The following is a 26,115-nucleotide window of genomic DNA, read 5'->3' as shown; positions in this document are numbered from 1 at the left end:
ATGTCACCCTTGGGCAAGCCACCTCTCTACTTAGTGTTTCATTTGTCTCATCTGTAAAATGAAAGCTACATTAATTCTAGTTTACCTTCCAACTTTAATTCTATATTCTGGCTTTATTGCCTTTCAATGCTGACATTTTGTTCTGAGTGGAATTAGCCAGCTGAAGAAACAACAGTGTATTTTTTTGTGCTTTTAAGTTTTAATGATTTAAAAAAAATTTTTTTACATAATTTCCTAGATTAGCCTCCTTCCACTTCCAGAGAGCTCTCACAGAAATTCCAGAAAGGGGAGGGAAGTTGGAAAAGTCAGCAAAATTAACCAACACAGCCATCTAGTCCAGCATTTCATGCAGTATTCCATATCCACTATCCCCCACCTCTGCGAAGAGGGGAGGTGCATGCTTATATCTCTCCTTTAGGGCCTTTTGCAGAATAAAGTTGATTGTATCGTTCCTTTCTTTTGCATCGTTATCCTATATGTTGACATCCTAGTTCTGCACACTTCACAACTCCTTCCAGTTCTGATGATCATTTCTTTGATTCCTGGAGGTTTGATCTTAAACGTATCTCTTCCCTGAGATGTTCTCCCTGAGAAAAAAATGCGGGCAACCAAGGAAGAAACTCTGGACTTTAAAACCAAGCGGAGGACGCTATCTTTGGACCTATCCAGGATGAACCACGCGCTCGGGCCGCCCTCATTCATACAGCAGGTTCTGATTGGCCCCTGGGATCTGGTCTCCGCCTCCAGACTCTGATTGGCTGGAAGAGGCACGCCGTGGGCGAGGAACGACGCTCCTCTCCAAGCCTGTGGCGGTTCTCCTGCGCCCCTCATCCGCCCCCTCCTTCGTTTCTGCCGTATCCTCGACCGTGGCTCCCCAAAAATAGCGTTGGGAAAGGGGTGTGCGAGAAAAATAGAGGATGTGTCCTTCCCCTGGGCAGCGCTAACACCTGGGTCGGATCACGAATACGTGGTGAGTTTGGTGCCCGGCCTGCGCCCCTGCCCCACCCCGCCCCACAATCACTCGGTGATCCATTTTTCCCTTTGGGACCTGACGATTGCCTACGGACTTCCTTTTCCCCAAGCCTTTTTTTTTTTTTTTTTTTTTTTTTTTGGCGGACCCTTGAGGTCCTACCGACTTGTAGAGCCGGCCTTTCTGTGTTGACCGGTGATTTCATTGCTGAGAGAAGACGTGCCCTCTGCTCCTGTTCATGACCTCAAGTTTGGGAGAATAGCCCGAGGAGCGGGGCTCCCGGACTCCCGCCAGGCCTGCTGTCCAGACACCAATCCCGAATACGCTTTGGGGGAAGCCAAGAGAGAGCCTTGTGTTAGAGTGGAAAGAGGCGCTCAGACTGAAAGGCTCACACTTTTAGAGCTGAAAGCATCCCTAGTGCTATCAAACTCAAATAGAAATAGGGCCATGTACAGACTTTAGAAACTTTGTATTTTGTCTATTTTTGTTAAATATTTTCCTATTACACTTTAATCCTGTTGGGGCCACACTCGAAAGTGCCTCCTCTGATAATGTAATCCTAGATTTTACAAATGAACAAGCTTTGGATCTTTCCCTCCTGAGGTCACACAGCCAGTAACAGAACCAGAACACAAACCGCCATCTCTTTGACTCCAGTGAACTTGTGCAAAGGGCTTCAGCTCTCAGGAGTAAAAGAGTAGATGATCTCTGAAGTTCTTTCAAATCATGCTATTGTGCTATTGTCTACTTCAAATTCCTAAAAGAGCTAAATCTGTCATGGTTGATCATCATACAATATACCTGTGTAAAATGCTCTCCTGATTCACTTCATTCAGCATCAGTTCGTGTAAATCTGTCCAAGTTTTTTCTGAGACATGCCTGCTCATCATTTATTGAACAGTAGTATTCTATTGCATTCATATACCACAACTTGTTCACCCATTCCCCAATTGATGGGCATCCTTTCAATTGTTTTGTCACCACAAAAAGGGCTGCTACAAATATTTTTGTACAAATAGGTCCTTTTCGCCTTTTTATGATCTCTCTGGAATACAGACTCAGTATTATTTTTGGTGGTATTGGGTATGCAATTTTATAGCCCTTTGAGTATAGTTCCAAATTGCTCTCCAGAATGATTGGATCATTTCACAACTCTTTCAACAATGCTTTAGTGTCCTAGTTTTCCCACATCCCCTCCAACATTTATCATTTTCTTTGAGAGAAAAATTCTTAAACATGAAAGAAATAAGAATGAATGGAGGAAACCTGTGAAATATCCCTTCTGAAAATTTTTGTAAATAGCCAGAGCTCCTCATTTACTTTGTATAGGTCAAAAGCAGCCCTTTTTTTAGAACAGAAGGAATGAGATGAAATGAAACTGGATTAACAGTCATTTGACGAACATATTGGGCATATATGCCTACAGATAAACTAAAATTGATCTAAAATTATTTTACCATAATGAAATTTTGTTAAATATATTCACAGAAGATTGAACAGAACAAAAGTTTTCCATTCCCTTTCCCCACTGAATTTGGCACATAAAAAAGAAATGCTTTTACTTGAGGAGACTGGCTAAATAGATATATCCACACATTTATTCCTGGGCCTTAGTTTTCTCATCTAAGGACTAGAGGGCCTCTGAGATCCCTTCAGGACCAGAATCTATGATTCTTTCCTTTTGTGATCAATTCCCAGGCCTAGATCTAGTATTTCTTAGGGCAACATATTGGTGGATGCTTTGAATTTAGGTTTTTTTTTTCCTTTTAATGTCTGAGGCTCTCATAAGATTTGCTCTCATAAGAGAGATTTGTTTAGCATATTATCATATATTAGGGGTTCCAATTAGCAAACCCCTTGTTGGCAAGTAGTGGGTTTAGAGAGTGGATTTGATGATTAAGAAATCCTGAAAAGGGAGTCTCCTGGATACTAAAGATTGTTTAAATTCAGCAGCCATCTGATTTGGCTCCTTAAGATGCATGTGTCACTAAGATTTACAATTAGCTCAGGCTAATTAGTTTAAACTAGTTATGAATTTTTGTGTGTAGTGTTTTCTGATAAAGCATAGTTTACTTTGAACAGACTAAAGTTACTATCTTCAAGGTGGATATAGTTGCCCGAATCATGTTAATTTATTCCAGAAGTCTTTTTAAATTAATTCAACTTTTGTAATTTAATTTGGGGGGATTAGCAGATTTTTTTAAAATTTGACTTATACAATGACAAACCACAATTCTAGATGTTTCATGATGAAATATGCTACCCACTTACTGATAGAATAGTGATCATCTCTACAGACTGAGATGTGTGTGTATGTGAGAAAGAATGATATAGCCAACTTGGGAATTTGTTTTTCTCGACTATAAATGTAGCAGGGATTTGTTTTCTTGTTTTCTGCAAGGAGTGGGATTGAGGTGGGGAGGGTATTGCTGGGTCAGGAAGAGAAGGTGGCTCTTCATAAAAATAAAATTTAAACAATAAATGTTGGTTCTTTTTTTTTTTTTTTTTTAAATTAAAGCTTTTTATTTTTAAAAACAGTGGACAGTTTTTCAACATTAGTCTTTGTAAAACCCTTTCCCCACACCCTTCCCTAAGATGGCAAATAGTCCAATATATATTAAATATGGTAGAAATATGTTAAATCCAATATATGTATATATATTTATTCATGCTGCACAAGAAAAAAAAAGTGAAGTAAAATGCAAGCAAACAGCAACAAAAACAAAAATGCTATGTTGTGAACTACACTCAGTTCCCACACTCTTCTCTCTGGGTGTAGAAGGCTCTCTTCATTCCTGAACAGTTAGAACTGTTTTTGAATCATCTCATTGTTGAAGAGAGCCACATTCATCAGAATTGATCATCATATAATTTTGTTATTGCAGTGTATAATGATCTCCTGGTTCTGCTCATTTGACTTAGCAGTGTTGATTTATTTCAAATCATTTCTGCTTACATTGTTCTTTTGTATGAACAGCTAACATTAAAATTCTAGACAAGATGTTTGGGGAAGGCCCTAGGGAATGGAGAAACTCTAGTTCTTGTTCCAGTATGCCATTAACTAGTTACTTATTTCCATAACTATAAGAAAGTAATTTAACTTTTTTGGTCTCTGTCTACAGAATGAGGTTTTTAGACTACATAATTTCAGAGTTCTGTGAGGCTATGAAACATTTAATGTTTTAAATGGCTACTTTATGAAAAACAAAAATAATAAATATTTCAACTGCTGCTCTCATATGCTTACCTAAAGCACTAATAACACAGAATCATAATAGTAATGAGAAGAGCTACAACATTTATATAGCACTCCAAAGTTTGCAATGTACTTTACATCTATTTCATAAGATTCTCACAATAACCCTGTAAAGTAGGTGCCATTATTATCTTCATTTTACAAATAAGAAAATAGACTGAAGATGGTTAAGTGACTTATGTAAGATCATATTAAATGTCTAAGGCAGCATCCTAACTTGTAGTCCTAATGGACTATAAGTCCATCTTTCTATCCACTGCATTACCTAACATTTATAAGAATGAAAATTTTTTAAAAATGTATTGTTAGGATTATCCAAAAAATGGAACTAATTAAACTAAAATGGGACTAATTAAACATCAACATTTTCAAAAATTTGTTTAGGATTATCCTTAAATATGGAACTAATTAAACAACAAATGAAAAATTAGCATTCCTATGGTTCATCCACTAGGACATAGAAATGGCTTTACTATACAGAAAGCTTTTCTCCAATATCAAGAAATATTTATTAAGAATCTACCATATTCAAAGGACTATGCTAAATGCCGAAGGAGATACAAACAAGACTATATTCACTGAACTGGGAGAAAATAGCTATAGTCACTTTCCTCCATCAACAAATCTGAATTGTTCTAAATTGCAATTTGGTCACTCTCATATTTGCTAATATAATAATTACCATTGTTTGTATAGACAGGGCAAAAAAATATATATCAGTATCTGAAAGTGACCTGGAGGTCATTCCTGTCTTATTACATTTTGACAATTCCCTCCAGCATTTCCCTAATTCATTTTCCTTTTTCACTATGTGTTTAGAAAAAAAGTTTATGGAATAGAGACTGTTGGTACCTAGACTAAATGCCTTCCCTGGCAGAAAATTTATTGCTATCTTTTCCTGAGATCTCTCTTATTAAAATGGATTTCCTGAACACTTAAAACAATTTTATACATTTTCTCCTTTATACAAACCAGCTGTATGACTCCAGATCTATCTGTAGCTCCAGTTGATTTAGCTACTGTCAGTTCACATTTAGAACTGAAATGGTCTCATAGCTTAATATCCATCTTGCTTCACTGTACCTCTTGTCCACTTCTGTTTCCATCTAGCTACACCTCACAAGTATAGATAATCCGTGCCATAAAAGCCTACCTGATCTTACTTACCATATCTTCTAATTATCATGGAATATGAAGAAAATAGTAATGAGGATAATTTAAAGGTCTCTGACTTCTGAATATATTATCTAATGTTTCTGCAGCAGATTTACCTTATTAATTCTGTTTGATGTGGAGTACTATTTCATAGACCACATACCAGTAACCCTGAAAGGAAAGCAAGAAGATGGTAATAAGCAGATAAACTTCAAAATAAACATTTTTTGTGGATAAACCATATGCAGATTACTGAAGACTGAATGTGGATAGTTAATGCCCTTACCAGTGTACTAATCACTGTAAAGGTATTGTCCATAATGAATTTCAGGTCCCTTGGTAAAAAATGTACTATAAGATTCCAAACAAAGTATTTGAGTAGAATGAAGAACTCTAATCTCTTGCACAGAACTTCTTCCCAATTACAAAGAAATTCTAGGTTTTCTGCCCTGGAGAAATCACATCTTTGATGTATCTATGACCACATGCCTTGGCACAATTAGTACATTTTGAAGACTTTCCCCCTGTGTGTATTTTCTAATGCTGAATGAGGCAGGCATCCTGACTGAAGCATCTTCCAGTCAAGGTATTTGTTATATTTTTCTCTCCATTGATTCGTATGGTGACAGATGGAGTAAGAACTACATTGAAAAAAATCCCCACAGTCATTACATTTAGACAGTGTGAATACATTGGTGTGTAATGAGATTAGAACTACAGCTAAAATTCTTTACACAAGACACAAAGAATTTTTCTTCTGTGTGAGTTCTCTAGTGAGTAACAAGTTTAAAACTTTGATTAAAGCCTTTCCCACATATGGAATATTTGTAGGGCTTCTGTGTGTATTCTCTGATGCTCAATAAAAATGGAACTCACACATTGACAGGGTTTCTCTATCCTGTGGCTTCTTTGGTGCTGAACAAGATTTTTGTGCCTCCCAAAACTTTTCCCATACCTATCATATTTAAGAAATTTCTCAGAGAGGTGGTGTGTTCCTAGTGCTGAAGCAGGCTGGAGATTTGTTACTGTATGTTTTTGTGCTCTTGGAACCAATAACTCCATTAACACTCCATTGTGTTTGATCCACTTAAGGTGAGAAATCTGGCTGAAGCCCTTCCCATATTCAGAGAATCGTTAGGTCTATAGCACTTTTATGTACCTAGAAGGAAAAAGAAATGTTTTCTCTCCAGTGTCTCCTCTGATGAGAGGACTTCTCTCTTCTCTCCCCCTCTGGTGGGGGCCAACTTTGTTTCTATACTCTACTCATTCATTTGATTCTCTTCTTTTCTGGGACTCTGGACTATGTTACCTTTATATCTTGTAAGTTTACTTTGATAATTTTCATCCATAAAAGATCTAAGTAGGTCTTCAGAGAATGACATTTGAAGCATTTTATCTTTAGACTTTTCCCACTGGATATTCTTCAGTTCTTTCTCTGTATAGTATCTTTCTACTTCACCCCTTTACATCAGAGAATTTCTTGAGAGAACTTCTGCCTTCTAAATTTAGTTGATCATATATTCTAGTGAAACCAAATTACATGAAAGTGCTTTGTTAAAAACACTGTACAAATATAAGAGATTACTGTCGTCATTATTATTCTGAAAAGGTTATAGCCCCAGATTCAATTTGTTAATCAAGTTCAAGACACATTTATTACTTTATTCATTCACCTGCTGCTACACAACAATATGCTAGAAGCTTGAGAAAATAGTGATTAAATAAGACATATTCTCTTCCCCCCATGGAGTTTATAATTTGTTCATAGTAATAGAGTATAGTTCACTTGAAATTTTTTGTCCAAAATCTCTATACAATTTAAATGAAATTCCTACTGTACCCTGTAGGATAAAGGTGACTAGCAATATTCCTGGGATCCATTCCTTCAAAAAACTTTTAAGTAACTTCTCTGCATAAGACCCTGCTAGGGATACAAAATTATTTATGGGCTAGACCTTGATTTCAATAAGCTGAAAAATTCAGAAAAGAGGGGACATACTTTAAGGATTTATTATTCTAGAAAGATGGTACAGTGGGTGGAAAGTTGAATTTGGAGTCAGAGATTCAGTCTGTCCATTCCAGAACTACTACTTATCATTATGGTTTTAGACCCTCAATCTCTCTGGGCCTCAGTTTTATAGTATCATTAATCAAGAAATGGAAGGAACCAGAGAGATACATTTTCCAGGTGAGCAAATTAAGAGAGGTTAAATGACTTCCCCAAGTCACATAGATAGTGGCAGAGCCAGGATTTCACACTTTTTTGTCTAGCTAACTTTTAAGGTCCCTTCCTGTTTTAAATCTATGCTCCTTTAATCCCTGTATACAGATAACGATTGTAACTCCTATATGGTCTTTAAGAGTTTCCAGATATTGGGCAGCTAGGTGGTGCAGTGCATAGACCATCAGCCCTGAAGTCAGGAGGACCTGAGTTCAAATGTGACTTCAGACACTTAACATCTCCTAGATGTATGACCCTGGACAAGTCATTTAGCCCCAATTGCTTTAGCAAAAAAAAAAAAAAAAAAAAAATTGTTTCCAGATACATTTCTATCATTGGGCCCACAATTAGTCTTCTCATAATGGTAGCATCTCTCAGGACTTGAGCTTCATTGGCATTACCTTTAAGAGTCTAGGTTGAACCTAATCACTTCTGCCACTTTAGTAGCTGAAATTCTTCACAGGAGCTGGTAGAAATAGCCCATTTCCTCCCACTTTGAGAAACTCCATTTCCTCCCCAAATTCTGCCTTCCCCCCTTATCTCTCAAATGCCACCTTTCCAAAAGGCCACATTAAAACTTGCAACTGACGCCCACATTGTAACCACTGTAGATACTACCACCATAGTCTGATAAAGACCCTTTTAGTCCAAATTGGGATCATTTATATCTGCACAAGAAAGACAAAGATAGCTACTTTGTCTGTGATCCTCAGGAAGGAGAAGCTAGTGTAGATTAGAGCAATCTAGCCCAAGGGAAGGAAAAGAGAAGGATTTTATTTGATGTAATTCAATCACCCAAAGTACTTTTCAGGCATCTAAATGCAAAATACTAAGCACTAAATTTATTAAGTGAAAGTTACATCTGAAGCCCGCATAAGTACTGATAATAAGCAAGTCTTCTCCCTCCAGGGCAAGATCCAGGGATTCTTTTAACTTGAATCTTTCTTCCTAGGTGACAGGGAGATGTAAAGAACAGATTTTAATCTCTTTAACTATGGAATTTAGTCTCTTAGCCAAATGGTATTTATAACTACGTGGCAGAATTGTACTATCCCTCCTACTGGGCATTTAGGTGCTTAACTTGGTAGCATTCTATACTTTTCTTTGGAGGAAAAGAGAGCTGGCCACTCAGTTCCACTACTTTGCCAATTCTGTGCTTCAGTCTTCCTCCTAGCAACATATTAAGAATCAATACGGTTGTTCAGACATTATGTATTGCTCCCTGGATATAGCAGGCCCTTAACCTTTGTTTAATTAAACTGGCACTTTATTTGAGGATTGAAGGAAGAGAAAGCTTTGAATGAATTGAAATGGAAGGGAATCCATTCTAGGACAGCATGAGACAGGAGAAAACAGAAAAAGAACAGGTGGCAGAAAATCTTGTACAAGATTGTAACCTACAGGAAGTAGAGTAACATAAGACTAAGAAAGGTAGGTTAGAGCCAGATGGTAAAGAGTTTTGAGTGTCAAGGAAACTGAGGAGAAGTTGGGCATAAAGACAAGAGATTTGGAATTCATCTGCACACAAGTCTAAATTGAAGGCATAGGAGTTAGTAAGACAGAGGATGGCGAAAAAAGGGACATTGACAAAATCTTTGGTAAAATTGATACTTAAGAGCTGGTGAGAGAATGAGCAACAGAGTCAGGAAGTGGGGAGTAGAAAATCAATGAATTTCAGGGTGATAGATGAGGAAGGCCAAGGCACCAAGAGTAAAGATATATGGAGAACTTTCTGTGGTCCAGTGGATGGAGTTAGGAGGACCCGAATTCAAATCCTATCTCAGACAGTTATTAATTGTGTGTCCCTGGGCAAGTTACTTAATCCCAATTGTCTACAAATAAATTTATGTGTGTGTATAGATATATACATAATATATACTTCTATCTAAATCTAAATAAACACTTTAATTGTTTTAATAGCATTTTCAATGCATTTAGTTTCATTACTGTTATTAAAATAGCTCAGTAGTTAATGGTACAATGGTAATTAGGGCAAACTTTGGCATTAAATATTAACATGACCAAACCTCTTCATAGTTGCTTTTCATTTGTGTGTGGCTTGTGACTTTTTTTTTTTTTTTTTTCATCTAAATACCTAATGGCCTCTGGTAGAAGAAATATTTCTTATTTTTCAAAGGTGGGGGAGAAGGATCTGCTTGCACAGGATAATTGTTTGGTACATCCCTTTTAACATTCAGACTTCTCCATTTCTTGGAAGCTCAGGTTTCTCATCCTAGCCCTAACCTCAGTTGTCATAACTTGAAGTTTGTCTGGAACATGGGAGGGACTTTTAATTTTAATTTAATATTTTGATGGTTGTATTTTATCACAGTTGGTTTCTTTTATAATCCTATGTATTTTATGTTATATATTAAAATCAATATTCTGAGAAGGGGCCCATACCCATAGACTTTATGAGATTATTAAAGGAGTCTGTGACACACACATAAAATATTAAGAATCTGGTTTAGGGCTTGCAAAAGGATATTCAGAACCCCTAAGAAAAAGGTGGGAATCTAAAACTGTTGGGGAATAGCCCCATCAAAGTAAAAAAGATGAACCAAGATAAGGCAATAGGCTCAAAATTGTATATTAAGATACTAAAGATTGGGAGGAAGAAGCATTGGAGGAGCACCAACCTGCAAGAAGCCTCATTAGACACAACTAAAAATCAAAATTCTGACTAGGGCAAACAGGCCTGAGGGTACACATTGGAATGTGAAGAAGGAAAACTAGTTTCTCTGGTAGATTTGGTCCTGCTCCCCCATTTCTGTTCATCCTCAATCTGTATCCCTTCCTCTTTCTTCTTAAGGGTTAATAACATATGGGCATGTCAGGGAAAGGAGATACCTTCCAGATGTTCTGTCCAGATGCTACATCTCATTTCAAGCCCTAACATGGAATTTGAAGGAAATAGCTTTGATGAATTAAGACAGACCCAAAGTAGAAATCCAGACTTTCCTCTATAGTATGCAGGCATAATGGGAGATATCTTGGGGTTTAGCAGCAGGCTGCCTGGGTTCTGAGACAGAACCAGAAAAAAATGGTGCTTACCCTTTGGAAGCAGGTTCCAGTAGTTTTCAGACATGATGTGGCTTTACAGCAACCCTGAACAGGAAAGGAGACAACCTGAAATTCCCCAAACATGTAGAGTCATATTGAAAAGGGGGATTTGAATAAATGAAACCCTAGTTAATCTGAAAACCCTCTAGTGAGTGGAACAGGAAGTTGCCTTCCTCAGCCTCTCTAGGATTTAAGATTGGCACTTGCTGGGCTTAACCCTTACCTCCCCAATCAAAAGTGAAAGAAAATCTTTTTTTTGATAAAGCTATTTATTGGAGAAATCAGATTCAAACCCAGACACTTCCAGAATTCTTATATTTATAACCACAAGCCATTCAGTTCTACCGAACCCTGTCAATGACTTCCACAGAAAAGCCTTGAATTTTAGGATAAGGGAATAAAAGAGTTAACCCCAAATATGGGAAATTTAGATTGTTTCTAGTCACTTCTCTGACCCTCATTTACCTTACTTGTAAAATAAAAGTTTTGGACTAGATAATCTCCAAAGTCTTTCCTAGTTCTGACATTTTGAAATCCTAGTCCCAGCAAAATTTATGTTGTCTCAACCGATTTCACCTTTGCATAATCTTTCTAATATTGCCTCCTTTTCTTGCCTGCACCCTATCCTGGTGCAGACCCTCATCACCTCACACCTGGACTATTTTAAGAACCTTGTTGTTGATCTACCTGTCACAAATCGCTTCCCTATTCCTTTACACCTTCCATTTAGCAGCCAAAATAATTTTCCTAAAATCCAAGTTCAGTCATGTCACTCCCCTAGTGGCTTCCCGTCACCTCCAAGATCAACTACAAAATCCTCTGGCATTCAAAACTCTTCATTAACTAGTTCCCCTTTTCCTCCACCACCATCTTTCCTATCTTCTTATACTATATTCCCAGCCACAAACTCTTTGTTATGATGATATTGTCTTCCTTATTTTTCCACAAACAAAATACTCCATCCTCTGGATTTTTCTCTGGCTGTTTCCCATGCCTCAGTGATCTCACCTTATCTTTAACTTCTGGCCATCCTTTTAAGTCCCAACTAAAATTCGACCTTCTACAAGAAGCCTTTCTTAGTTCTTTAATTTCAATGCCTTCCTCTATTAATTATTTTCTACATATTTTGTATACATGGTTTGTTTGTATATATTTATTGGTTTGTTGTCTCTCCATTAGATTGTGAGCTACTTGAAGGCAAGAACTCTTTTTGCCTTTCTCTGTATTCCCAGCACTTAGCACAGTTCCTGGCACATAGCAGGCGCTTTGTTGCTGTTGTTGTTGTTCAGTCATTTCAGTCATGACCAATTTTTGGTGCCATTTGGGGTTTTCTTTTTAATTTTGTTCTGTTTAGTTTTGTTTTTGGTAAGGCACTCGGGGTTAAGTGACTTCCCCAGGGTCACACAGCTGGTAAGTGTTAAGTGTCTGAGGTTTTATTTGAACTTAAATCCTCCTGACTTCAGGGCTGGTGCTCTAGCCACCTAGCTGTTCCTCCAGCCCACCCCCATTGGGATTTTCCTGGCAAAAATACTAGTGATTTGCCATTTTCTTATTTAGGAGATACAATTTGTCAAGTAATCAGAGGTTAAGTGACTGCCCAGCTAGAAAGTATCTGAGGCTGGATTTGAATTTAGATCTTCCCAACTCTCCTAGTGCTTTATCCAGTGAGCCACTAGCTGCCTCATAGTAGGAACTTGTGTAGTTATTGATTGAACAACTGACTAGATCTCCAAACATTTGAACCCCAGTTTCTCATTGGTTCAAATTTGTCCTCAAAAAAGACTTTTTTTTTTTTCAAATAAAGTGTCTATTTCTTATTCAATTTAACAAATATTTATTAAGCACTTAACTCCAAGGAAGACATTGTGAATTTTCAGTCAATTAACAGAAATTTACTAAGCACTTACATTGTGCCAAGTACTATGCCACATGCTTTGGATAAAAAGGCAAAAACACTCTCCCTGCTTTCAAGGAGTTCATATTCTGATGTCTAAAGGACAATATATAACTTACATGTACAAAAAAGGTGTGTGTGTGTATACAGAATAGAAAAAAGGTGATCACATGGGGGAAAGGCATAGGACCAAAAAAGGCCATCTACAGAAGGTGGAATTTGAGCTGAGTCTTGAAGGAAGCAAAAGAAGCTAAGATGGAATATGAGGGACAATCCAGGTATGGGGAATCCGGAGAATCCAGGTACACGTAAAAGGCAGAGGGTCAGTAAATGGGATGTAAAGATCAGAAAGCAGTTAAGTGAAGCTGGATTGTAGCGTGTGTAGAAGAAATTATAAGACTGGAAAGTTAGGAAGGGGTCAAGTTATAAAGAGCTTCAAAGGACTTAATATATGAACTTAAAGTAATAGGATGCCACTGGAGTTTTAGTAGTGGGGTGACATGATCAGATCTGTGTATTAAGAAAATCATTTTGGCAGTTGGGCAAAGGATAGATTGAAATGGGGAGAAGACTATTATAAAAATAATTTAGGTGAAAGGTAATAGGAGCCATATTAGAATGGTGATTGTGTGAGTAGAGAGAAAGGGACACATGTAAGAGATGTTGTAAAGATAGAAATGATAAGATTTGATAACAGATTGGGTATGTGAGGTGTGAATGAAAATTGAGGTAATCCTACAGATCTGGGTGACTGACAGGAGGATGGTGTCCTAGACAGTAATAGGAAAATTGGAAAGATTGAGGGATTTTAGACATGCCAAGTTTGAGATGCCAACAGAATATCCAGTTTGAAATGTCTACAAACATATGTGACTAACTCAGGAGAGAGATTATGGAGAGAAAAGAGCCCAAGACCAACCAAGCCTTGGGAGACATCCCACAGTTGGAGGGTGTGACATGGATGAAAAGATTCGGCAAAGAATTAGACCATAAAGAGCAGTCATGGAAACCAGAGAAAACGCCTAGAGAAAGAACTCTGTGTGATGAGTAAAAACCATTACATTGAATTCCCAATCCCTATATTTATGCCCACCTGCATTTTTTATTTCCTTCACAAGCTAATTGTACAATATTTCAGAGTCTGATTCTTTTTGTACACCAAAATATCGGTTTGGTCATGTATACTTATTGTGTATCTAATTTATATTTTAATATATTTAACATCTACTGGTCATCCTGCCATCTAGGGGAGGGGTTGAGGGGTAAGAGGTGAAAAATTGGAACAAGAGGTTTTAATGCTGTAAAGTTACCCATACATATAACCTGTAAATAAAAGGCTATTAAATTAAAAAAAAGAGAGAGAGAGAATAAAAAGAAATAATTGTAAGGTAACAAAATATACAGTAACTAAAGATGGGAAAAGACTAGAAAATTGGAAGAATTAAAAAAAGCTTTATTTTAAAAGTCAAATGAAAGGAGAGGGGATTATTTGAATCAGTCACTCCACTCAATAAGCATTTTTTACAAATACTTACTGTTCTCCAAGCACTATGATAGGTGCCAGAAATAAACATTCTTTATTGTTGAAAAAAAAAAAAAAAACCAGAGAAAATATCCAGAAATATCCAATGGTCAACAGCATTAGATGCTGAGTAACCAAGAAGGATGTTCAAAAAGAGTCTTAAATTTGGCAATTAAGAGACTATTGGTAAATTTGGAGGTAGTAGTTTAAGTTGAATGATGAAATCAAAAGCTATATTGCAGAAGGTTAGATTCTTCTAAAATAAGAGAAGGCAAAGTGGAAGCAAGAGTGTGGCTGTTTTATCCCCAAGGAATTTAGCTGAGGGGAGGGGATATGTAAGATCATAGCCGTTGGGCATAGTAGGAACTAGTAAGGTTTTTAAGGATAATAAAGACTTGTATGTCTGTGTAGGTAGAAGAGAAGGGACCAGTAGATAATGATGTTGATGGTAATCACCTGGATAAGATGGGAAGAAATACAATCAAGAATACAAGAAGAGGCCTCAGACAATTAACACTAGTAGCTCTGTGACTTTGGGTAAGTCACTTAACCCCAATTGCCTTGCCCCTCCTCCCCCCCAAAAAAAAAATACAGGGGGAAGAGTTGGTTTTGGCAAGGAGAAGCATCAGCTTATCTTCAGATAACACAATGAAGGAGATAGTGGAAGAATGAAAGAGGATTGTGAGAGGAGGGGAGAACTCTTATTGAATGGCCTCAAATTTTTCAGTTGAGTATGAGTCAGTCTTCAACAGAGTGAAGAGAGGAAAGCAAAAGAAGTAGATTAAGTCCCTAGTTTTTATTTTAGCATCAGCAAGGCAAGATATTTTGGTAATCTTAAATAAAGCTTGTAAAAGTTTTGTTTTTACAACAACCACTGTTTCTCTGTATGCCTATCTTACATTTAACGATGACTTAACTTTTTCTGTGATAACTTCTCCATTACTTAATATCACATGGATTTCTTCTCCATAAAATCATAGGATCTAAATACAAAACAACCAAAAACAACACAGACAAATTTGTTTTGTTTATTTGAAGTTCATTTATCTACTATGACCAGTTCAAACAACATGCATAGAGTATCATACCGTTTGTTTTGAACTCTCACAGTTAGCCTATACACAATATCAAAACAGACACCATTGATTACTAATAAGTTTTAAAAATGCCAGAAATGTCACTTAATAGGTCAAAAGTGAATTGAACACAAATCGTTAATAGTCTCTGAATAGATATAAAAAAAATTAAACTGGATTATTTTCCATTGTGGAAATACTTCAGCATGATGCTTCTCTTCCTGGTGAAAATCAATCAGGCATTTACTAAAGACCTTTTATGAGTCAGTCACAGTGTTAAGTAATGGAGATAAAGAAAAAGAATGAAACAGCTCCCATCCTCAGAGAGTTTCTATTCTAATGAGAGACACAACATATAAACATTAAATAAAAAATAACCTTAGAGAGGAAAGCATTAACCAGAAAAGGCCAGTCACAGGGAGGAATTTGAACTGAGTTTTGAAGGAAGCCTAGGATTCTGGGAAGCAAAAGTGGAGAGAGAGAGAGAATGAGCATTCCAGTTACAAGGAGGACAGCCACTGCAATAGCATGGAGACACAGAAGATGAAGCTACTGTGTAAGAAATGGCAAATAGACCAGTGTGACTGGACCATAGAAACTGTGACAGAGATTTCTGTAATTTGTAAATAGACTGGGAAAGTAGGAAGGGCTAAATTGTGAAGCACTTTAAATGACAAAGAGTGGAATTTATAGTTCATCCTAGAGCATCTAGAAGTTACTAAGAGGGGATAGGAATGGAGTTGACATAGTCAAACTCTTACTTTAGAAAATTACTTTGAAGGTTAGATTACAAATTATGAGATCTGAGGCAACGAGACCAAGTAGACTATTGTGATCATCCAGGCAATAGGTAATGAGGGCTTAAACTAAAGCCGTGACGGTGTGAGTGGAGAAAATGGGACACATCCAAAAGATACTATAGAGATTAAAATATAAGAATTGTTAACTGACTAGCTATGAAGATTAAATGAGAGTAAGCAATCAAAGGTGACACTAGGTTTATAACCTCAAGGGTAATAGAGTTGTTACAAATAGGGGTAAATTTTAGGGGATATTGAGTTCTATTTCGGATATGTTGAGTTTGAAGTACATATAGGAAATATATCTAGTCCTTAAGGAAATACTATGAATTATCTAATAATATCTAATATCTTTTAAGTAGTTAATGGTGCAGAACTAGAACTCAGAAGAGAGATTCGATAGACTAAGTAATCTTTATATAAATATAATAATTGAACTCATGGAAGCTCATATAGTCATCAAATATAAAAATATAGAGATCAAGATGAAGCTTCAGGGTACAATCCACAGTTAATGGGAGTGACATGGGGATGAAACAGCAAAAATAATTAAGGAGTGATCAGTCAAGTTGGAGGAAAACCAAAAGAGAGCCATGTCATAAAAAAAAAAAAAAAATCCAGGGAGAACAAAGTATCTAAAGGAAGAATGTAAAATGCTTCAAAGAAGTTTTTAAAAAATTAAAATTGAAAAGAAAAGGCTATTAGATTTGACAATTAAGGGATCCATTTTATGCTTTTGTTAAATGAGATTGATGAAGTCCTGAGTAACTAAGTAGGGTTGATAGAGAGAGAGAGAGAGCCTGAAGTACTAAGGTTACTCCCCAGGGTAAGCAGGAAAGGGCACTGATGAGAATCAGTTCAACCTTGTAGTCCTACCCTCGGAGGAGGTCTTGGGTAGCTGGCCTTGGTGTGTCCAGTCAGAAATCCGAGTTTTGTCAAACCCCCAAGGTTAAATTTCCCCTATAAATCTGCCATAGTTTACACTATCTTTGCTAAATCCCTTTTGGGTTAGGCCATCATACAAAGCCTTCTTTCTGTCTCATAGTCTTTCTTCTTCTTAGAAATTTAGTTTCTTAAACTCTTCTATGGATTTAACCTGCCAGTCAATGGGATACTCCCACCTCATGGCAGATTCCCTTTTTCCTGGTTAATTGTGAGTTCCACTAGGGAATCATCTTTTCAGTTGTTATATACTCTCCCAAATCTATCTCATATTTACCATTCTTAGTATCTATTGTATCTCTTCATTTTGTGGGTAACCTCTTCTCAGAAATAAATCTAAGATAAATTTATAGGGAAAAGTTAGAGAGACCAGGAGATTCATGTTATTTATTTGCTAATTTTAAATGGTTTACAGGTAGGTTTGAGGGGTGGTCTATTCACTCTTGTCTCAGAAACTTTGTTATCACTGACCAACAGATTGTTTATCTGAGGACTGTACTGTAGTATTCCTAAAGCCGGGAGACTTTAGGAGAAGGAGGAGGAGGAGGAGGAAAAAGAGGGGAGGAGGAGGGGGAGAAAGAAAAGAAGAAAAGAAAAAAAAAGAAAATGACTGCAAAAGTTCAACTTGTACACCAAAGATCTGAAAAGAGCACCAGATTAAATAATAGTTAAGAAATCCAAATAGATACTACAGAAAATGTCTTTATTCAGTCTAAAAGTGCACAAAAGAAACTACTGATTACATTATGAAATAAATGAAAATACTCAGGAATGTCATTACCAAAATCCATAGTTTCTAGATTAAAAAAAAATTTGTAAGCATTTAGAATATTATGAGATCTGAAACCAGTTACTATAAAGAAGAGAAAAATCTTATGATACAGTTTTAAAAGGCAAAGATGGAAGCTTTACAATCAAGAATAACTTACCGAACTTACTGTGGGGCAAGCGAGGTGGTGCAGTAGATAGAGCACCAGCCCTGAAGTTAGAAGGACCCTCAGACACTTAACATGTCCTAGCTGTGTGACCCTAGGCAATTCACTTAACCCCAATTGCCTGGGGGAAAAAAAAAAACAACAGCAAACAAACTAACCCTGAAAGAATGAGTATAATTCTACAGGAAGAAAAATTAAATGGAATAATGAAATAGAGAAGTTTCACCCATTCCTGATGAAAAAGACCACAGCTGAGTAAAAAAACTCTCAAATGCAAACACAGAAATTAAGAGAAACTCAGGAAGATAAATATAGTTGAGCAATTGGAAAGAGTTTTATGAAGATGCTTGCAAGAGGGAGAAGAAACAATATTCCTTCAGAATCTTAATGTCTTCCAAGGATTATAGAGGGAGTTGAATAAGACAAATGAGACTTGAGAGCAGTTGTGTTCTGTTTTGATATTCTTGAAAGAAAATTGTAGAGAAATTTGGAGAAAGGAGAATAAAAATCTTAGAAGAAAAAAAAATCTTGTGTGGTGGTAGTAGTAGTAATTGACTCCTCCTCTTAATCTACTTGACCTCCCATTCTAGTTAGGCTAGTTGAAACATTCCTTAAGATTTAGGATGGTCCAGAGAATTAAGAACTCAGACTATTGATAGTCTTTCCTAATTCACTGAACACAAAACATCCATAGAATCTAGAAAAGTTGTCAGATATAAATCAAAACGAGAGCTTCACTCACCTGAATCAATTCAAGGGGTTTTCAGTACCTGTCCTTCCTTCTCTAGCTATAGTTAAGTAAATTGTCTTTTGTTGACTAAAGCACTATTGAATAGTGTTGCAAAACTATAAGCAAAGAGGCTACAGCAGCATATTAAAAAGATTATTTAACTTAACCAGGTGAGATGTATAATTAGGAATAAAGGATTGATTCAATATTTGGAAATCTATAGATAGTATAGGTATTAATAACAAAAGCTATAGTTCTCATAATTATATCACTGAATGTAAAAAAAAAATTTCTGACAAAATATACCTATTTTTTGTAAGCAAACAAAAAAAAACTACCACACATTTAAAAACCAAAATAAATAGACTATTCCTTAATATGAGTAAAGGCTATTTAAAACCAAGAGGCAGCAATATATATGAGAAAAATGATAGAACCCTTTCAATTAAGAGCAGGGGCAAAGCAAAGAAGACTTTAGTCAGCACTATTATTTGAATTGGTTCTAAAAGTCAATTACAATTAATTGAAACAATATTATTTGCAAAACAGCACAGTGTAAAATAAAGTCACACATGTCAATTTTTCTGTTTAATAGCAAAACCCAGCAGAGAAAAATTCCATTCAAAATAATTACATCATTTATAACAAATTTGGTAGTTTACTTACAAAAACACACTCAGGAACTATATGAATACAATTTCAAAATATTCATTTTTGACTTGGAAGCCCTGGATTTTGACAGTGACATTCCTGGAAGTTTTCATTTTGAGATTACTTTGAGAAGTTGATCTATAAAGGCTTTTTGTTTTCTCTGTTACCTTGGTTCTGATAGAGATAGGCAGTTTTTATGCATGATTTCTTAAAATTTTTTTTTTATCTTTGATGTTTGCCTTATCTCTGCTTAAATTTTTTTGTAGGTCACTTTTGATATTTCCTTCTATTTTTATTTCTTCTGACTTTGTTCTAGTATTTACAGTTTCATGGATCTCTGGTTCAATCTGACTTTCCTTTTTTTTTTTTTTTTAACAATAGCTTTTTATTTTCAAAATACATGTAAAGATAATTTTCAACATTCACCCTTACAAAACCTTGTGTTCCAGATTTTCTTTCTCCCTCCCAACCCTCCCAAACAGCAAGTAACTCAATATTTGTTAAACATGTGCAATTCTTCTGAGCGTATTTCCATATTTATCATACTGCACAAGAAAGAGCATATCAAAAGGGGGAAAATGAGAAAGAAACAAAAAGCAAGGAAACGGCAATAAAAAAGGTGAAAATACTATGTCGTGATCCACATTCAGTCCCCATGGTTCTCTTTCTGGATGCAGATGGCACTCTCTATCATAAATCTATTGGGATTGGCCTGAATCACCTCATTGTTGAAAAGAGCCTTGTATATTAGAATAGGTTATCACATAATCTTCTTGTTGTACAGTGTTCTCTTGGTTCTGGTCATTTCACTTAGTCTCCCAGAACTCTCTTAAATCATCCTGCTGATCATTTCTTTTAGAACAATAATATTTCAGAACATACATATATAACTTATTCAGCCATTCCCCATTGATGGATTTCTACTCCATTTCTACAAAAAGGGCTGCTATAAACATTTAGATCCTTTTCCCTTTTTTATGGCCTTTTTGGCCCAGCAGAGACACTGCTAGATCAAAGGATATGCAGTTTGATAGCCTTGTGGGCATAGTTCCAAATTGCTCTCCACAATGGTTGGATCAGTTCACAACTGCACCAATAATGTATGTGTCCCAGTTTTCCCAGTGCTATTTCTTTAGTTACCTGAGGAACAGCTCTAACCAATGCATTGTTTGGGAGGTCTACTCATGATAATCTAAACAGGGGTAGTGTAATCCAGATATGGGTAGGTTCTGATCATTTCCTTCTCAGTCTAAATCCTGCAAGCCCCTTAAACTCAGGATCAGGGTCCACATCAGCATTTTCCTGAACAGACAGCCCAGCTACACAGTACAGATGAAAACCCTTGTTTGGGCTCTTCTCTCTGTTCTCTATATACAGACTGGAGTCTTCCTTAGTCTGCCCTTAATCTCCATTTGTGAGCTATGCTTTAGAATGGGCTTTTGTTCTAGGCTTCTGCTTGTACAGACTTTTTGGAACATGGTCAATTTTTGTATTTTTGTTTTGCTATAATTATTTTTTATAAGAAAGAAGTTTGGGCTTTTTAAATTAGGAGGTTATTTGGTGGCAAATGAGTGCAAGTAATGCCAAAAAATGAAAAAGATGCTAAAAAAAATTTTTAGAGCATCTAAAAAGTGTATAAAAGAGAATAGAAGGCAGTTAAGGAAAACATGTTGAAATGGGTTAAATTTATTGCATATTTTTAAAACAAAGCTTATATGATTTTTTAAAAATTCATTTCATATACAATCCAAATTTTCTTTTCTTCTTTGTATATAGAAATGTTCCCTAATGGAAATAAAGGGAACAACTTCATTGGATGAGCAAATAAATTAATTATTCCCATGGGGGCTTTAAATAGAGACACCCTAGGGAACTTGGAAGACATTATAAATTGAGAAGTGCCTCTGAAGGATACTCCTGCAAGACAGGAAGAGGGAATTACTCCTTTCTCTCCCTGCTTCCCCTTCTCTTCTCATTCCACTATCAGTCATATAGTTTTAAAGGGGAGCTATTCACACAGTAGGAGACATTCAGATAAATCTACATACACACTTGAAGAGCTTTGAGTTCTTGCAGCATAGAAAATTTCGGGGATAGTTGGGAGTAGATTCTGGGAAACCACTTAAGGGACTTATTCACTGCAAACACTGCGTCCAAGAGGAGCTTAATGAAAACTAAGAGGAAAAAGGGCTTCTGACTTTCAAGTCCTTCAATACATAGAAATGTTGTCTTTGCCCTGTGTAGTGTTCTTACTGCTATTAGTACTTTAAAGTTGAACCCTTTCTTTATATGGACACTTATGTGTATTTGTGGGAAAGTACATCTCCCTTGGGGGAGGAGAAGTATGATGTTTTATAGCTTTTCTTTTTTTTAGGATTAGCAAATGCTTTTGCTACTCTTTCCATTAGCTGGTTGTTAATGGGAAATGATCTGTTAGGGCTCATGAATTCTGACTCCTCATAGTTACGAATGAACTCTTAATTGCCAAATCCATTGGCCTGTTTTCCTCAATTTTCTTGACCTCTCTGCAGGCTTTGACACTTTATCATTTTCTCTTCTGTTTAAGTTTTCAAGAAACCACTCTCTCCTGGTGCTTTTCTTACCTTACTGCTCTCTTTCTTGTCTCTTGTTTCTCTTTCTCTGCTGCTAGATTCTCCAGATAATGCCCTCTAACCATATTTGTCCCTCAGGATTCTATCCTGAGGCTTCTTAATTTGGGGTATGATTTGGGAACGGATGGATACTAGTGATAATGATGCCTACTCATCCCATCCCACAGATTTAATTATTGGAAGACTCTCAAAACTACCTGGCCTGCTCCAAACTCTTTGCTGTCTCCAAAGTCACTTCTCCAACTGCCTCAAGACATCTTGAATTAGATGCCCAGTAGACATCTTAAACTTAGTGTTTCCAAAAGAGAACTCATTATCTATTCCCCCTAATCACTCCCCCCTTTCACCTTCCTCATTACTGTAGAGGAGGGCTTCTTAAACTTAATACTGGTGACCCCTTTTATCTGAGAAATTTTTATGCAACCTGGGGTCTATAGGTATATAAAATAGGTATGCAAATCAAACATTTGCTGATAATAAATCATAATGTCATGACCCCCATATCTCATATGAGGGCATAAGCCACACTTTAAGAGCTGGGCATAGAGGCCCCATCCCTCAGGCTCACAATCTAGGTGCCATTTTCAACTACTCACTATTTCTTTTTTTTTTTTTTTAATAATTATAACTTTTTATTGACAGAACCTATGCCTGGGTAATTTTTTACAACATTATCCCTTGCACTCACTTCCGTTCCAACTTTTCCCCTCCCTTCTTCCACCTCCTCCCCCAGATGGCAAGCAATCCTATACATGTTAAATATGTCACAGTATATCCTAGATACAATATATGTTTGCAGAACTGAACAGTTCTCTTGTTGCACAGGAAGAATTGGATTCAGAAGGTAAAAATAACCTGGGAAGAAGAACCAAAATGCAAACAGTTTACGTTTAATTCCCAGTGCTCTTTCTTTGGGTGTAGTTGCTTCTACAAGTCCCTCGTTGATCAATTGAAACTGAATTAGATCTTCTTTTTGTTAAAAATATCCACTTCCATCAGAATACATCCTCATACAGTATCGTTGTTGAAGTGTATAATGATCTCGTGGTCCTGCTCATTTCACTCAGCATCAGTTCATGTAAGTCTCTCCAAGCCTCTCTGTATTCATCCTGCTGGTCATTTCTTACAGAACAATAATATTCCATAACATTCATATACCACAATTTACCCAACCATTCTCCAATTGATGGGCATCCATTCATTTTCCAGTTTCTAGCCACTACAAATAGGGCTGCTACAAACATTTTGGCACATACAGGTCCCTTTTCCTTCTTTAGTGTCTCTTTGGGGTATAAGCCCAACTACTCACTATTTCTTACCCTCCCCACCCCCCCATATCCAAACTGTTGCCAAGGTTTGTCAGTTTTACCTTTGCAACGTCTCTCAAGTGACCTCCTCTCCTCTGACACTTCCACAATCTGCTAGAGCACATGACAAAATTCCTGGTTCTGGGAGAGTGGGTTCTGAATATGAAAAATTCACATAAAGGCATTATCATAGTCACAAGGACCATTTATTGTCATAAGAAATCTCATAGGCTCATAGGTAAAAACGATTAATGAGTGAGCTTCGAATGAAGATGGTTAAAGAATAGAGATGTAAAGGTTTAGGAAAAGGTTAAGAGGAAAGAGGGAAAAGGGAAGTAAGGGTGAGGCCTAGAGAATTAGGGAAGAGTTAAGGAGAGTGCTAGTTGAGAACAAACTTGCATATGCCTTTTGTCTAGATCAGCAACTGCATGATGGGACAGGAAGAAATAAGAGTCTGGTAATATAGGATAATGAAGGTGCTTTAGTCACAAAGATTATTTATTTATAGGACAAGAATGTGTTTAGTATAGCTGCTCAGGGAAGGAGGGTCCCTTACCTGATTTGGTGAGTTAAGTATTCTCTAGTCATGCTGACAAGATAGTCCTAGAATTTGACCTCCTTTTGTGTGTATGTGTGAGAAAGTTGTCAATGGGAACAGGATGGAGTTCAGCCAGATAAATAGGACATCATCACAGGACCTATTTTACCACCTCACACCTGGATTGTTGCAATAGTCTGCTGGTATGTCTGCCTGCCTCAAGTTTCCCCACTCCAATTAATCCTCTTCCATATAGCCAACAAAGAGATTTCCCTAAATTGAAGGATACCCCTCACCCCACTTCTCAGTAAACTCCAATAGTTCCCTATTTTCTTTAGAATAAAAAAGAAAATACTTAGGTGAGTAAACTCCAATAGTTTCCTATTTTCTTTAGAATAAAAAAGAAAATACTTAGGTGTTCAAAGCCCTTCATAATAATCTAGTCCCTTCCTACCTATCTAATCTTATTACACTTTACTCGATTATACATGTTCTTCAGTTCAGTGATGCTGACTTTTTGACTTTTCCACACACAAAACATTCAATCTTTCTCGGTTCAGGCTATTTTCTCTGTCTGTCCCTCATGCTTGGAACACTCTCCCTTCTCCACTTTGACTACTGATCTCCTTGACTTCCTTTAACTCCCAGCTAAAATTCCTCTTTGTAGAAGAAGCCTTCCCAACCCCTGTACCTTCCTTATTTTCTATTTATGTTGTATAGCTTTATTTTGTGAATATTTGTTTACATGTCTCCTAATTTAAATTGTAGGGAAAGAAAGAAGAAGAGAAGGGGGAAAGGGAGGAAGGAAAGGAGGGAAGGAAGAAAGGAGCTAAAGGAAGGAGGGAAGGAGCGAAGGAGGGAGGGAGTGTTGCCCAGTCCTCTGTGGGGCAGCTCCTACTTCACAGACCATCACATCAGAGAGACCAATGCTCAGAGAGACCATTACAAAGAGCCATGACATGCAAGTTTAATTGCCTCAGAGTAAATGTAATTAACAATTACTGAGACCTGTTTGACTGAAACCTGTTAAAAGATCTTAGCTTTAAAAAGTCAAGGTCTCCCGCCATCCATCCAAGGATCCATCTCCATTCCACCTGATCTGTATCTGGCCACTGGACCCAGATGGTTCCAGACGAGAACGTGAGGCTGGTGACTTTGCACAACTTCTTTCACCCAGGTTAGAATAGAATGAAATGGGAAGAGGAAATAGTCCAGTACTTTTGTCCCAGAAAGGTAGTTTAGAAACCTTTAGTCCAAGCATAGACAAGCATAGTACAAGCATAGACAACCATTCACTTTCTGACAAAGGGATGAATTTAAAACGAATATTATCTGATATATATAATCTAGGTGGGAGTTTGTTTTGACCGACTATGTGGATTCGTAGGAGGATTTTTTTGTTTTGTTTTGCTTTTACAATTTGCTCAATGGGAAGTAGTGGAAGAGAGATTAATTTTTAAAAACAAAAATAGAAACACAACAGCATTGCAATATAGGAAAAGAGCTTTCAACTCATGCTCTAATCTGTCCAATGGAGATATTTGGCCCCGCCCCGTCCCAGCCAGGATTAGCCAATTGGGGGCAGCAAGGGCTGGGCCTTGTAGATTCGCTCAAACCCTTTCTAAAAGGGGATTAGTCTGTGGCAACCGCTTCTCCCTTCCTTGTTCTAGCGTCAGAAGCAATGGCATTGCTGCTAGATCCCGCTTCTTGTTCTCCTTTTGCCCTATCAGGGAGTCCTATCTGGCCTGGCAGGAGGCCGCCTCAATTATTTAAAACTGAAGTTCGTCTGTGGGTGGAGGAAGGAACCTTGGCGCCATCGCCTTGGAAACTGTTTCGCTCGGTACTGGGTGGAGGAACTAGCGGATCACGTTGGGACTCCAGTGTGGGCAACCATCTCCTGCCGCGGGTTACTGAGACCCTGCTTATCCTCCAAAGGCTGGGACCTCGGAAAATGCGGACCCTGATACTTCGACCTCCTCTCAGCCTTTTAGCACTACGGACGCCTGAAGCCAGCTGCTTAATGCAAGTCCTGGAAGTTCCTGCCTCAGATTTCCCGCCTTTGAGCCTCTGCACCAGACCCGGGAATGCTCAGGAAAATCCAGGCGAGGAGGGACAAGAGAGGTGGAAGAGAAAAAGACAACCAACCAATCCTGACTTGTTTTGTGTTTTCCCATTTACAAACCATTATATTAAAAATTTTTATCTGTGACACGTATGAGCAGAAAAGGTGATTCTGTCCAAGATATCCAGAGCCAGGGAAGGACAGTCCGAATACTATACTTAGGTGATAACCTCAAAAAGCTAAAAGACCTAGAGCTTGCCCCGAGCGCAATAGGTGCTGCATTTGTGAGAAGACTGAAACAAGAATCATCCCAAATGTGTAATCTGCACCAAAGAGAGGCATTGTACAGAATGCAGACACATTATTTTCCTTTTTTGTCAT

At 37.2% G+C, this 26,115-nt stretch overlaps 1 protein-coding gene across 1 annotated transcript; it reads left to right on the top strand.

Moving 5' to 3' along the window:
* Positions 1-26,115, top strand: LOC111719340. Its single transcript, XM_031942905.1, has 3 exons — positions 1-13; positions 641-970; positions 25,403-26,115. The coding sequence occupies exons 1-3, from the start codon at positions 1-3 to the stop codon at positions 25,879-25,881; spliced, it is 822 nt and encodes a 273-aa protein (XP_031798765.1). The 3' UTR covers positions 25,882-26,115.

The sequence above is a fragment of the Sarcophilus harrisii genome, chromosome 1 (assembly GCF_902635505.1).
Source record: "Sarcophilus harrisii chromosome 1, mSarHar1.11, whole genome shotgun sequence".
NCBI classification, from domain to species: Eukaryota; Metazoa; Chordata; class Mammalia; order Dasyuromorphia; family Dasyuridae; genus Sarcophilus; species Sarcophilus harrisii.
Note: the sequence above shows the minus strand (reverse complement) of the source record. Positions and strands in the feature narration are given on the sequence as shown.